This window comes from Dermacentor silvarum, chromosome 1 (genome assembly GCF_013339745.2).
Source record: "Dermacentor silvarum isolate Dsil-2018 chromosome 1, BIME_Dsil_1.4, whole genome shotgun sequence".
In the NCBI taxonomy this organism is placed as follows: Eukaryota; Metazoa; Arthropoda; class Arachnida; order Ixodida; family Ixodidae; genus Dermacentor; species Dermacentor silvarum.
In genome coordinates this window covers 410,855,361-410,869,299 of record NC_051154.1, presented here as the reverse complement: position 1 = coordinate 410,869,299, position 13,939 = coordinate 410,855,361, and the positions used below count along the sequence as shown (strand labels likewise).

Here is a 13,939-nt window from a genome sequence, read left to right as displayed (position 1 = left end):
AGGAGGTGCTGGGGGAACTACAAAATGGGTTCCGAAAACAAAGAAGGTTAGAAGATAATCTGTTCTCATTGACACAGTGTATTGAAATAGCAGAAAAGGAACACAGGCCCCTATGGCTTGCATTTCTGGATATCAAGGGAGCCTATGACAGTGTAATCCAAAAGGATTTGTGGGACATACTGGGCACTCTAGAGGTGGAAGATGGAGTAAGAAATCTTTTAAAAGATATCTATAAAAGTAACAGGGTGCTTATAAAATGGGAAAACAAGGTATCTGGGCCTATAGAGATACAGCAGGGGCTTAGGCAGGGGTGCCCTCTGTCACCTCTGTTGTTCATGCTGTATTTACAAGGATTAGAGAAAAAATTAGAGAGGAGCGGACTTGGCTTCAACCTTTCCTATTTCAAGCAGGGAGAATGGATTAAACAGTCATTACCAGACCGATGTACGCGGATGACATTGTACTTATGGCTGACAGCAAGGAATACTTGCAGAGATTAATGGACATCTGTGGTAAAGAGGGAGATAGCTTAGGTTTGAAGTTTAGTAAAGAAAAATCGGCAGTCATGACTTTTAATGATAATCAGGGCAGCGAGCATAGGATACAGGAGGTTACGCTGGAGGTGCTGGAGTGTGCACGGATAAACAATGAGGCTGAGTACCTTCGGAACATGAAAAATATGTAACGGCTAAAGGTAGCAGAAATGCAGCTGTGATGAAAAATAGGGCACTGTGGAATTACAATAGGTACGAAGTGGTGAGAGGGATTTGGAAAGGGGTGATGGTCCCTAGTTTGACTTTCGGCAATGCGGTACTGTGCATGAGACCAGAGGTTCGAGCAAGGTTGGAAGTTAAGCAGCTAGGGGTAGGTAGACTGGCTCTGGGAGCACACGGAAATACACCAAATCAGGGGGTACAGGGTGACATATGGGATGGACGTCATTCGAGGGCAGGGAAGCCAGTAGCAAGATAGAATTTGAGGAGCGATTGAGAGAAATGGCAGAAAAGCGGTGGGCAAGGAGAGTTTTCAGTTATTTGTACATGAGGAATGTTGATACAAAATGGAGGAAGCCAGTGACCAGAAAACTGTCAATCAAATATTTGGACTGCAGGAGGGGTGCAAACCAGGAAACAGCCGTTAAGAAAAAGGTTAAGGAAACAGAGAGGGGTCTGTGGAAAACAGGGATGCAGACGAAATCAGCACTGGTAACATACAGAACTTTCAAGCACGAAATTGCCAAAGAAAATATCTATGATAATTCTAGGGGAAGCTCTTTGTTGTTTGAAGCCAGGACGGGAGTATTGCGGACTAAAATGTACCACGGTATAGACACGCTGTGCAGTGCATGTGGAGAGGAAGAGGAAACGGCTGAACACCTCATACTTTTCTGTAATGGGCTTAACCCTACAGTGCAAAGCAACGCAGCTGATTTTTTCAAAGCATTGAGGTTTAGGGACAGTGGAGGCAAAATAGACTTTAAGCGGGTAGATATAACCAAAAGGAGTTTATCTGATTGGTGGCTAAAATCAAGGCAGGGGTGAAATTGCACAGACCACAAATTACAAAATATGTTATTAATAGTCACGGCTATTAACATAGCAGTCGCGGCAAGGCCACCACGGCGGCAAGTGAAGATTACGGATTTTTTGCTGCCTACCCGCAAATAAAGCCTGTCTGAGTGCGTGTGTTTGAAAGCATGGCGACGTAGTTCTTTTCCAGCCGGTAAGTAGCCGCTAAACTGGCATTGGCGGTTAATTCGTACATTGTTTAGTGCGTACCTAAACATTGTTCCCAGTCAACTACGCATTAACGAGGTTTGACTTATACGATTTTCATGGTGCAATCCCCTCATACACTCAAGGCCATTCTTTCAACCGCAAGCTTCACCGTACTACGTGAACTTCGGACAAGGGCCAATAAACCCTCTCAGGGATAGCCCTAGTACTTAAATATCCTGAAGCAAGTTGCTAGGTTGACAATTTAGCTGCCACTTGTACACTTTCATTTGCTGTGCCACTTGAACATTTCATTTAGAAAACAATTTCCCCATGCCATCCTACATATATAATTGCAACTAACAAAAATCGAGCATGGCAAGATGTTACACCTCCAACATAAACACACGCACACACACCTGTCGCCTCTGGGGCCAGCGGCCGTCGTCCCGAGCAATGGGTGGGCTCACCTTGGAGGCCGGCATCTGCACGAGCGGAGGAGGGGGCGCTGGGGCGCTGCTCATGGCCGAGGAGGCAGGGAGCTCAGGGGGGGCAGCAGCAGCGGGGCTCACGCCGCCACCACCCCCCAGCACAGAAGAAGGCACAGCCGCAGACGCCAGCGCAGCTGCCGCCTGCATCCCCCACACACACCCTCGCAAAGACAAGCACACACACAAGCAGCATCCACCACCAAGCACTACTAGAACCATCCCCCCCACGCACACAAAGCATGGAAACACACCTGCTCCTCTACCGTGGAGCATCGTCTGCTCTCGAACGAAGATACTTTTGCATCCAGTCAAACCTATTCGCCAAATTTCTGAGCCATCATTAGCACTATTGAAATATCAGCCAGCGATGCAGACACTCTCACAACGGCGTGTAACAGACTACAATGAGACATGATTAGCCTAAAAGCACTCTGTTGGATCGGAGCCGTTTACAGAAACCAAACGACCTTCCAGAGAAACCTGCATCAAGGAAAGAACTTTTCTATCGATAACAGTTGCTTACGCAAATACGACTAAGCTACAACACCAAGAAGCGAAAAAAAAAGAAAGCAAGGCTAGCAAGAGCCAAGAGTCTGTCAAATTCTAACCAAAGAACCATCGCCATTCAATTATCACCCGTCATCTCTAAAGTGTTGTTTGCTAGCTGTACTTCCTGCACCTGCATTCGGTGGTGTAGGTGCACCTTGGTGATAGTTGATCAGCGTGCAAAGCAAAAGGTGTCCATGCCTGTGTGCATTCACCATTTGGATATGCACGCTGTTGTTTATATTTAAATATTCTCTTTTGCATGTTTCGTCCCCATCCAGCAGTACCGTATATAGGAGTACCCTATCCTCAATGTAAGCTACAATGAATTTTCCTGTTGCTGCATAATAAAGCAAACATTTCTGTGATTGCATCTTTAGTACAGTAAAACCTCGTTAATTTGACCACTGTCGATTAGGAAAATTTGATAGTTCGGACTAGCCCTGGCAGGCGCATGTATTATTTAACGCAATGAAACTCATTAATTCGGACAACTCTCGGAGCTCAGCGAGCGCAGAGCGCTACGCTAAGAGCAAGAACGGCGCTAGCGTCCAGCTGAAACAAAGTGGCAGAGTCCACATCGCCATACTCATCAGCAGAAATTGTAAGAGAATGATGGCAATCCCCAGGTAGCCATTCTCATTAGCCTTACACTCCCGAGCATGCACAGCGCCATTGAGCAAATAGAAGCATGTTGATGTAGTAAGCATTTGTTTATTGTTTTTCTGATAACCTCAATAATTTAACATTTTACTCCTGCGAGATCTGAACTAAGGAGGTTTTACTATACAAGCGTTTTTCGAACTTACAATGTGCAGACAAGCCTTTGTTTGTAGCGAGTAGAAAAGTGGTGCTGCCTTCAATGAGCCGCCTTGGCTCGTCTATCGACAGAATAATGACACCGGGGGCCAGCCAGCCATAATGTAGGCGTGCTTTGGGGAAAATGCTGTACAAATATAAGAAAGGTCTGTATGACAACGCAACCTAATTGTAACAGCTTTTTGTTTTCAAAATTGGTTGAAAAGGTCGAAATATAGGTGGTTACCCACAGTTGCACTCACTCCTGTGAAAGCAGAACGATGGATGGCTTTTGCGAGGCAGGCTATCGGCACCACTCACTTCTCAGTGTTGCTGGGGGAGGGACTTTTTTAGAGGCTGCTCACATCAACAAATTCTGCTCACAAAATATCTATGTGCTTTAGGGACTAACCGCTGCTGGTGAAAACGCTACCGAGCCTTCTGCACTTACAAAAAAGCACTTTGAAATTTAGGCCAAAGATAGCAAACATACTTGAATATCATTGAACAGTTGCAGTAATTTTTGCATGAAACTATGGTGACAAGATAATGCACCACGATGGCACAGCATTGTTTCATAGCCGCCATCTTTGCTGTATGATCATTCCGGACGAAGGTTGTGGACACACATCTCGTAGCTTTGAGAAACCTGTCAACAGACTAGCTCTAGATTCATACAGTGGGTCCAAAAATGTCACAGGACTAAGACACATTTGGCGGGATGGCCAGTGGAACCTTCGACAGGTCGGAAACGACACCGACAGTGAAAAGGCACCCAATATTTACCGTCGGAATCGGCTGTGGTCGACCTGCCCTGCACCAACAATGGCTACACTAAAGAGAACAGTAAAAAATGGGCAAGTTGGTACCGATCTTTCAAGCAAGAGAGCACTGACTGTTCCGAGTCTTCCATCTTTTTCCTGCTACCCTTCACAGTCACGAGATGCTCAGTGCATGCAGATTGACCTTAATCAGTTGTCAAACAGCCATGGAATAACTTTCTAAAGGAATGCAATACACGATTGCCATGGTGGACTTGAAAGGGGAAGAAGCTCAATCATTTCCTTGGTATTAAGAGCAGACGATCCTCAGGTAGCCATTCTCGTTAGCCTTACACTCCCGAGCATGCACAGCGCCTCTTCAATAGCTTGTTCCTTCTAGATTCTATTCGGTATTCTCACACAGGCCCTACTTTTGGGTGACAACATTGGCAAAAAAAAAAGATGGCCCTGTTGTGAGATGCACAGATGCAGCAGCAGTTCTTTAGATGGCTCAAGCAAAAGCAGGAAGCCACCCTTGAAACTCACCTGCTGTGCATAGGTGCTCGACCGCAGGGTCGGGGAGGTTGCACTCAGTGCGGTGGGTGTGTTAGTGCTGCCGGGCACACTCTCGGCAGGCGAGTGGGAGTTGGTCGCAGGACTTGCCGCATTCTGCACTGCTGGGCTGGGCCCTACAAGAAGCATCGTGATGTGCACATCTCAAGGTTGCCTTGCATCCATCCCAACACAATGGGGCAAAAGAAACCCTCTTGAAAATACCATGCAAAAGTACTACCGAAACAAGGCCTGGTCATCACACATTGCCTAGTCAATCCAGTCATGGCCGGACTAGTCAATGGAACAATGGTGAGCCAGCACGATTGAGTGTACGCACATGCTTAACGTAAAACAGCGACAGCATCTCAGGTCTTGCGTTACAAATGTTTATCGCTCAGAACAGCTCCATCCCCGCTTGCAATGGAATTTAGCCGACCACCGTCTGATGGAGAAGCCCTACTTTGCCCCGTCTACAGTAGCGACAAGGGCCAAAATGAGAGACGGCCTTATGTGGGCCATGCTTATTGGGTGGCCTCCACCATGGAGGACACACACATAACCAAGCCCTTGAGTAGTGTTGCACTTGAGCCTACCCAGTGAGGCAGAAAGGGCCACACCGGGAAATAACAAGTGCCCCTCAACCCCCAGCACCACAACGCACCCTTGGCGGCAGCAGCAGCAGCCCTGGATGTGGAGGCGGCGACCTTGGCACCACCACTGCTGCTACCAGCCTTGCCCTTCTTGCCCTTGCCCTGGCCCGCCCGGGGTGGGGGCAAGGGCAGGTCAGTCTCCTCCTTGGGCATCTCGGTGATCTTAGTGAGGAACAGCTTCTCCAGGGCCTGGGCCATGAGCACCACATCCTCGCCGGGCTTGTTGTACACGTAGCAGTTGGTGAACATCGTCTTGAAATCCTCGATGCACTCCTGCGCCGAGGAGTAGTAGCAGTGCTCCAGGCGCTTCTTGATGGTGCCAAGGTCCATCGGGTGGCGGATGATGCGGTGGTAGTCTGGCAGGTTCAGCTTCACAGTGTCCACGGGCTGCTGGAAGGGCCAGGCAAACTGGTGCTTCCACAGAGCCTTCATCACCACTTTGAGCAGGTGCTGCAGCTGGTTGGTGGTGCGCTGGCGCCGCGAGGGCGGCGGCACATACGGTGGCTGCACCACTCCGTTCACAGGCTCCACAATGGGCTCCTCCCGGGCTGCAGCACCGCTGCTGCTGCTACTGTTGCAGTTTGGCTCGGTCCCACTCTGCATTGCACACAGGGAGCGTTACATTCCTCGTGTGTAGCACATGCCTGATGTGGCACAATTGGCTTTCTGCATTTAGGCCAACAGAGGCAAATGAAGCGTAGTACTAAACAAAGCCACACGTACTAACCATCCCTCTTCCCATGCTAACGACTGCAACGTTTATTTAGACTCTACGGTCTCAACTCTACTTACCGATCTTCGTTTTTCAGGTGTCTGAAAAAAGGATTGGAACACTTGCATGCATATAGAGTTCTGCCACACGTCTAGAATAAGAACCATCAAATGCTTACCCATCTTTGAAATCGCTTTCGTTTTTCAGGGGTCTGAAAGCGCCCAGAATATATGCGCATACACCCATTCAATGTTAAACACAAAAAAGGCATTCCCGAAAGAAACACACATTCTCTGCTAGTTCTTACCCATTTAGAACACTGCCTGTGCTTATCAGGGGTCTGAAATCAACGTACCATACAATCACTTAATGGATAGCAGAAACCTTGTAGTTACCACATTGGACAGCAATGTGTAACGAAACATGCAGGCCAGAATACCCCCTTTGGCAGAATGCATGACTTGTAGCACTAATTATATGGAACTTACCACACTCATAGGGTGCGTCGCTTTATTAAACGTCATGCATACATAGAGCACCATTGGCTGGAATCTATCACACCTGGCCTATGATACCAAGGTTTTCGAGCTTATTACCATTGTTGCGTGCACGCGGTACAATGCAGCTGCCACCTATTGCCCAAGATTGAAGCGGGTGCTAAACCATTTCGCCCACAACATCGTTCTTCCATTGCCAAGCAATGCCATCAGCTTATTACCATTGTTGCGTGCATGCGGTACAATGCAGCTGCCACCTATTGCCCAAGATTGAAGCGGGTGCTAAACCATTTGGCCCATAACATCGTTCCTCCATTTCCAAGCAATGCCATTAGCGACCGAACCGCCTTGTCTGAGGTGCAGGAGATTGCATGCTATATGCAGGGGCAACATTGTCCGTGTCGATCCCCACCAGCGAACCAGCACGTAACGCGATAATTCAGACTGCACAACCATCCACTGATTTGGCCACCGAGTCCAGCAAAAATAGCGATGTCGTCAGCCGTGTCGCTGGAGCCTCAAAAATAAAAATGGTTAAACCTAGTCTGTCTAGTAGTCTACGACCACACCCAAACCAATGGACAGGCCAATCCACTAAGTTATAAAGGCTACATATGCGATTTGTGCAAATTTTCGTGAGAGTTCCACCCCTATCTATTTTTCGGAACCCGTGGAGCGGACGGAGCGTTGCTCTGACCACCCAAGCAGTGCCTCCTCTATTTTTGCAAAGCCAGCCAGATGCAGCAGACCCAACCGTTCACCACCCTCTCCTATTGTCCTCTCTTACTCTCTCCCATCAGCTAGCCTCCGCACCTCCTTTACGGTCGTGGGGGAGTGTACCATCCGGGTGGCGCCTCACGAAATTCGAAGGAAGTAATCCTGACAGACGCGTGAAGCGTCTACCGCATCTACTCTGAAACGGCAGCGGCGCACGCTCAGATGCACGCATGACGCAAGCAGTCGTGCCACTAACGGCTCCTATTGGGCAGCAAGCGCTGGCATTGAGAAAATAAGAGGAGGTGCTGACCCAAGCAGCGCGAAAAGGCATGCATCGCAAGAAAATTCGCTGCCACGGAATATTTAGGTAAAAAAAAACGTAGGTCCATGTAGCAACACGTTGAGAAACTTCGGCTGTTTTTGGAAAAATGGCTTTCCAAGGTACTCCGCAATATTTAGCGTGACTAGCACAGGACACGGGTGGCAGCATGCTTGGCACAGTGCCAAGAATCGCATTGCTCATAGATGCGTCTTCTTGCTAGCCATGCGAAAGAAAGCATGCTTGACATTGTACCAAGAATGCCGTCGATCGTAGACACCGATGCGTCTTTCGCTAGCCATGCAAACAAAACGTACTTGGCATTGTGCAAGAATGGCATTGATCGTAGACACTGTTGCGTCTTGCTCTAGTTGGAGATATCCACAAAAGTAGATACCTCCAACATTTCGCACTCCCGATAATTCGGGCCTTCCGGTAGTCCCCGTATAGTCAATTATCGGCTGGCAGCTGTACTTGCGGTTTGGAATACACACATTCTTGTGCTTTCATTCATTCAAAGCATTGCAATACGCAACTAATGCCAGCAGGTACTGATTTACCCATTTTATGGTTCTTATTTCATAAAACACTGCAAATCCTTTCTGTGGTCCTCATACTCAGGTTCGTGCTATATTCGAGTTCTTTTACGACTAAAAGATACAAGTGGGCTTCCAAGGTGCACAAAAAATAAAGGACTGGGACTGAGTATCACGACACTCCCTGGTCTTTGTTGTACGCAAACTGCATCAAAAGTATGCTACAGGAGCAGCAACACACATAACCGTTGTTGTGAGCCACTATGGTTTAAGATAGCATAAAACTACACAAACAAAATTTGTGAATGCAAGAGAGACTCACCATTTCGTTATGGCTACTGCTGTCCTGGGTACCTCCCATGCTGAAAAGACAACACAAGTCTTAGTGTTGTGCCAATCATCTTCAAGGTGGCGCCACAATCTCTATACAGCTTGCTCAATTGTCCTGTGCTCGGCACACTAACTTGACCCCACTGAGGGCAACCAATGCTTCTCCTCTACCGTGCCTGCAACAGATGCAGACTCATTCCGCCCCAGGAGGCTCCTTCCTGCTAACGCTTGGTCACTTATGACCTGGCATTAGCAGAGTTCAGCACAAGAATTTATGCAAAGTGGGACAATTTTAAATGTTCGCACTAGCTTAAGGCAGTGGTTCTCAACCATGGGTGTGTCAAGAACCCTTGTGGGCTGACCCAAGCAGTGGGGGACCCCGAACAGGAAGGCAGGGAGGTGGGTAGCTCGTGTACAATGTTGCAACAAAGTATACAAGTATTTGCAATGTGAAACAGACACTGTTTGTAGATTCTAATTACTGTGTTTACATGGATACAGAAGAAGCGTATTGTTTTTCACTGTATCGCCTATACCCATTTACATGAATGCAAATTTTTTTCGTACAGCTAGCTAATGGCACCAATCATCATATTTGAAAGTTACCGCTTTCACTTGAGGTAAGACTGCTTTTGCTGTAGCATTGCACCTGCAGAGCCGCAAGTGCCTGCACCTAGTCCATTAGGGCTTTTTTTTTTATTTCTTTGGGTACACCATTTGCGATTATTTTGCACAAAGGTACCAAACTAAATTGGGATATTAATATTTCCCAGCATGTCTGCAACGCTTGCCATGCCCAGTGGTTGCTGAGCACGGCCATCTCGGCTTCTACCTCATCAAAGGAGACCTGCCACCTGGCGACATTAACGCAAATAACTCAATGACATTCATCTGATTTATTATCAATAAGGAAGGCACTGCTTAGATGTGCAGAATGTACCTACGAGTCCAAGTAAATTGCGTGTGGCCTGCTCCACCCTGAGCGATTTTTGTTTTAATGGCTGGCAGCATCCACCTGCAGCGAATGCTTTCCCATAATTGGTCGTATGATACGCTTCTTTTTGCACGCGCTGCTGAAATGTACATTTTCAATCTCGTACTCCTGTTTGGAACATTTTATGCAATATGCCTTCTTAGCAAATTACCTCGTTTACATGAGACATGATAAGTGTGAACATTGACATGATACACTTCTGTTGCATTCATGTAAACACAGCTACTGATTGCACAAGCAACACATTGTGTACGATACTGCAGCAAATTATGAGAGTATTCACAAATATGAAATTGACACTATTTAGTGGCATGCACAAGTAACACATCAAAGTTCCCCTTTGGTTTTGGTAGCTCGTCGATTCATGGCATGGTTGCACTTATGCATGTCTGCACTCACGTTCATCCAGTTGCAATACTCGCTTTTCAAGTAAGCAAGTCTTCAAAACGCACGCTCACATGCATATGTTGGGGAACACTTGCAGCCTTTTCGTAGAGCAGGGGAACATTTCAGCTGTGGGAGTAACTCGTTCGGTGGCACCCCGAGTGTGCCCTGTCTCTTTTTGTTGCGAAGTCATTCAGCGACTGATCACCTCTTCCTACCTGACTCAGCCAACCTTCCTACAAAAGCCCCTCACTTTGTCACCAGACGATGCAACATTACTCCCAACCCATTCAACTGAGCTGCTCAAACATGTCACACAGAGAGGCAAGCTTAGTGAGGGCTCTCCCTGCCCCTGCTAGGAAAATGCTCGCTTCCTTCCAGAGCTCAGAAACCCTGGCCAGCACACCTCCGTGTGTAGGAGCACATGGCCGGTGTTCTGAACCCATCTTTTCGCAGCGCACTTTGAGAAAGTGACTGCGTCCTTGCTCTGATGCTGTTCACAATTTTGACAACATGCTGCGTCATGCTTGCTAGCTCTTGGCTCAGTTCCTTTGATGCCAAAGCCTCCATGTGAAGCATACGACTGAACTTGCTTCACAAGGCCTAGCAAACCTGCCAACGATCAGTGCACAGGTCACACCGACCAAATAAAAAAGTCCATTCATTGACATGGCCTTCTGCTGTCGTTTTGAGCTCCTTGCTCAATTTCATCACTTGGGCAATGACCAAATTAAACACAAAAACACGATGAGCTGTGGGCTGCCAGACATCGCAGCTCTCATCCACGACAAGGATAAACGGCTTTCAGTTTTCAATTATCCGGCTTTGCACATCAGACGCCATTTCTCGCACTCTTCATGCGACCATGTCATTTGAGGGGTTCTTTTTTTTTTCTCACATGTTCATTCCTGATTACGATGCCTACAACTTCCTTCATACAAGGCATGAGCAGAATCTCGCGGATGGTGTGAGGCTTCATCTGTTTGGCTATGTGGTAGCTAATGATGTAGCTTGCTTTTACTGCCGCTGAAGAGCTCATCAGCTAGAACAAAAAGAAGTGTGGTACAGTAAAATATAGGAAAGAGCTTGGGTCGAATGTGGCAGCATGAAATAAAGCAGTCTGCAAATATGTTGACAACAGCATGCGGTGTCAGTACCGACGATACATAATAATACACCAAAGTAGCAAAACTGCCAACTAACAAAACATAATTTTACAGGTCTGCACTTCTTAACTAGCTGCCACAACCGCAGCATGCAGGAAATCAGCAGATGTCCCACTGCTGATCAACGAACAAAGCAAGGTTAATTGGTGGCCTCTTATAAAACCAGCTAACGATGTGACCTCACTTCGGTTGGGTTATCCCATTTCTGGAACACCAGTTTCTTCACTTGCAAGAAGTCGAGGTCCTTGTCTATCTTGATAGGCTTGGTGCTTTGTGCCAAGCTTGGTTGGCACGAGGGAGCTTTGTGCAAGCACTTAGCCACACAAAACACATTGCGGCTTGCTGCCGACTTCCACAAGCCATCCTTCAACCCTCGTAACTTCCCAGATAGTCAACACAAACATTGTTAACACTACCAAAAGGAAGGGTTCTCGGCATGTGCCTACCATCATATGGCCAGGCATAGTCGTCGCAGCAATAGTAATGATGGTGGCTTCCCCTTTGATTATGGCAAGCGCCACCGTGCGTAGCGCTGCGAAAGGCGCGACGCACTGCACACTCTACTCTTGAATCTGACACGAGCACAATTCATGGCGAGCACACACGTAGGGCTTCGCAGACCTCTATTGGAGAACCACTGGCTTAAGGTATTTACTTTTAAAACCACAATTGCATGCTTCCTTTGTCCACTGCAAACACCACTGGAACATTCGAAGCAGTCGTGGAAGGTGCCAAAGTCTAGTCTGCCTCACTTGAAATGGATATCAAGGATTGGACAAAAGCATGCAGCAGCAGTGGACACCAATGGAGAAAGCCATCCATACCGCGCTCTTTCTAAGTGCCTCTTGGGATGAGCGCACCTTCCTTACGGGGAGGGAGCAATCTGGAGGAGACGTGCAGCACAACCTACAGAAAGACAAAACAAGGCATCAGCAGGGGAAAGGGGGAGGGGGGGGGGACAGTTTTCATCGGGAGACTTGAGGCCAGAAATGCCCCCCGAAAAAAACTGCCACAACCAGAATGGAATCAACTACTGGGAGATATGAGGCCTGGACCCCCCAGCAGACCAGAACAGCCAAAATGTCACTGCAAGCTTCCACAAGCATATCATGTTGACAGTGTACTTAGTACCATTATTCCAAAGCTACATGTGCAAGAAAGCTCAGCGTAATTAAACACTGTTTACTAAAAAAAACAAGCACTTAAGACTTGTGAATAAACTTTTTGGGGAGCTTCAAATTAAACAGCAGCAGATGAACGCCCAGCTGTACTGATGTAGGCCCTTTCATAGATGCTTGAATATGTTGCCATGCAACGTGCATTTCACCAAAAGCAGTTTGTGTGTCAACTATTTTGGCTGCAATGCTCAACAAAGGGCGTAGCATCTGTGGATTGCGAGCATGTTCACTGCTTGGAATTGGAACAGTGGTGCTCAGTGACGCCACTGACAAAAACTGAGACTTGGAGCAATTGCAAGATCTTAACTTTAGAGCAGTTTGGAGCACCCAAATGCAGATTTCAGAGCACTTTGGAGCAAACAGATGCCGACTGCTGGACACATCTTAGACTATTTCGAACATTTACGCATTCCAGAAAGTACTTGCTTGCTCTAAACAATGTTGCTCTGCCTCAAAATACAAAAAAAGGCAAACCTAAGTTTGATTATCGCTTGAATTTAAATGAAGACAACAAAGCTGTTCCCGAAGTGTGCTGTGATTAGTGCATTTCAAACTGAGTGAAGCTGCTCAGGTGAATTACAAATTATTGACAGCTGCGAGCTTAGCCAGACTAATGTCATCAATGCTCTTCTCAGCCAGGCCAGCCTTGATGAGCCCCTGGTGCTTTAGACAACACCAGCCGCTTTTCTATGGTCTCCTCGCAAAGCCTCTGCTCAGCAACTAAGCACCGACCTAAGCACCGAGCTTCAAGGCACCTTGACCGGCTCATAAATTTAATGTATGAATACGACCGAAATTTGAGACACCTTTACCGGCTCATGAACTTAAAGGGCCCCTAAACCACCCAGAGGTCGAAATTTAGTTGTGGTGTTGCAGCTGTGCACGAGTCTACAACGAACACGTAGCTGCGAGAAAATTTTTTGAAATGGTGCCGTAATAGCGGAGTTACACACGTTTTATGATCGAAAAACGGTGCTCGCTCGTTTCGCTCTTTCCTTCGCTACTCGTCGGCTGGTCTCTCTTCCGCGCCGAGTCACGTGACATACGTCATCGCCAACGCGCTTCTCAAAACACCGCCCACTTCCGGTTAAGGCACGTCCGCGCTAGCGGCAAATATACCGACGGCGAACCGGCCTCCAGTGCCCTAGAACGTCTGCCGCGCGAGACTTGTCCAAAGTAGACGGCAGTTTGGCCGCCGCACCACGCGCAGCACGATCAACGGGCCAATCGACGACTGCGAAGCTGCGCACCACCAGCGACGAAAACATCGGCTGCAGCTTCTGTTCCAAGCAAAATAATTTTCCTTAGGTAAAGTGATGCGTAAATTAGCGATATCCACTGTCAAACGTTAAACATGAACGAGAGCTCCGATACTTGTCGAGCTCAGCTGCCGTACGGCTACCGACGGGAGACGACCGGCTCGGCTGTGCTCGCATCGCAGCCGACGGCGCCGCTAATATAAGCGTGTTTTCTTCGTGTACAAGTATTGCGAAGAGCGATAACGACGGTAAGAAAATATTGCGGCTTGTGAGCGTCGGAAATTCATTCCGAAGCGCCGTCCGTTTTAGCTTTGAAGTGAGCCAGAAAAGT

At 47.6% G+C, this 13,939-nt stretch overlaps 1 protein-coding gene across 6 annotated transcripts in view; it reads right to left on the bottom strand.

Annotated features, from left to right (window-relative positions):
• The window catches only part of LOC119437584 (bromodomain-containing protein 3), a 184,625-nt gene that overhangs the window by 130,657 nt on the left and 40,029 nt on the right, over nt 1-13,939 (bottom strand). For 2 of the 6 annotated variants that reach the window (XM_037704595.2, XM_037704594.2), the window contains 5 exons: nt 11,996-12,077; nt 8,620-8,659; nt 5,528-6,113; nt 4,858-5,000; nt 2,135-2,347 (listed from right to left, as the gene is read on the bottom strand). In XM_037704595.2, coding sequence (XP_037560523.1) covers nt 2,135-2,347; nt 4,858-5,000; nt 5,528-6,113; nt 8,620-8,658 — 981 coding nt within the window. In that variant the 5' untranslated portion in view covers nt 8,659; nt 11,996-12,077. Of the gene's footprint in view, nt 1-2,134; nt 2,348-4,857; nt 5,001-5,527; nt 6,114-6,308; nt 6,889-8,619; nt 8,660-10,903; nt 11,048-11,995; nt 12,078-13,939 lie in introns of those variants that run through there. The other 4 variants (XM_037704596.2, XM_037704593.2, XM_049660727.1 and 1 more) reach the window with 3 other exon arrangements.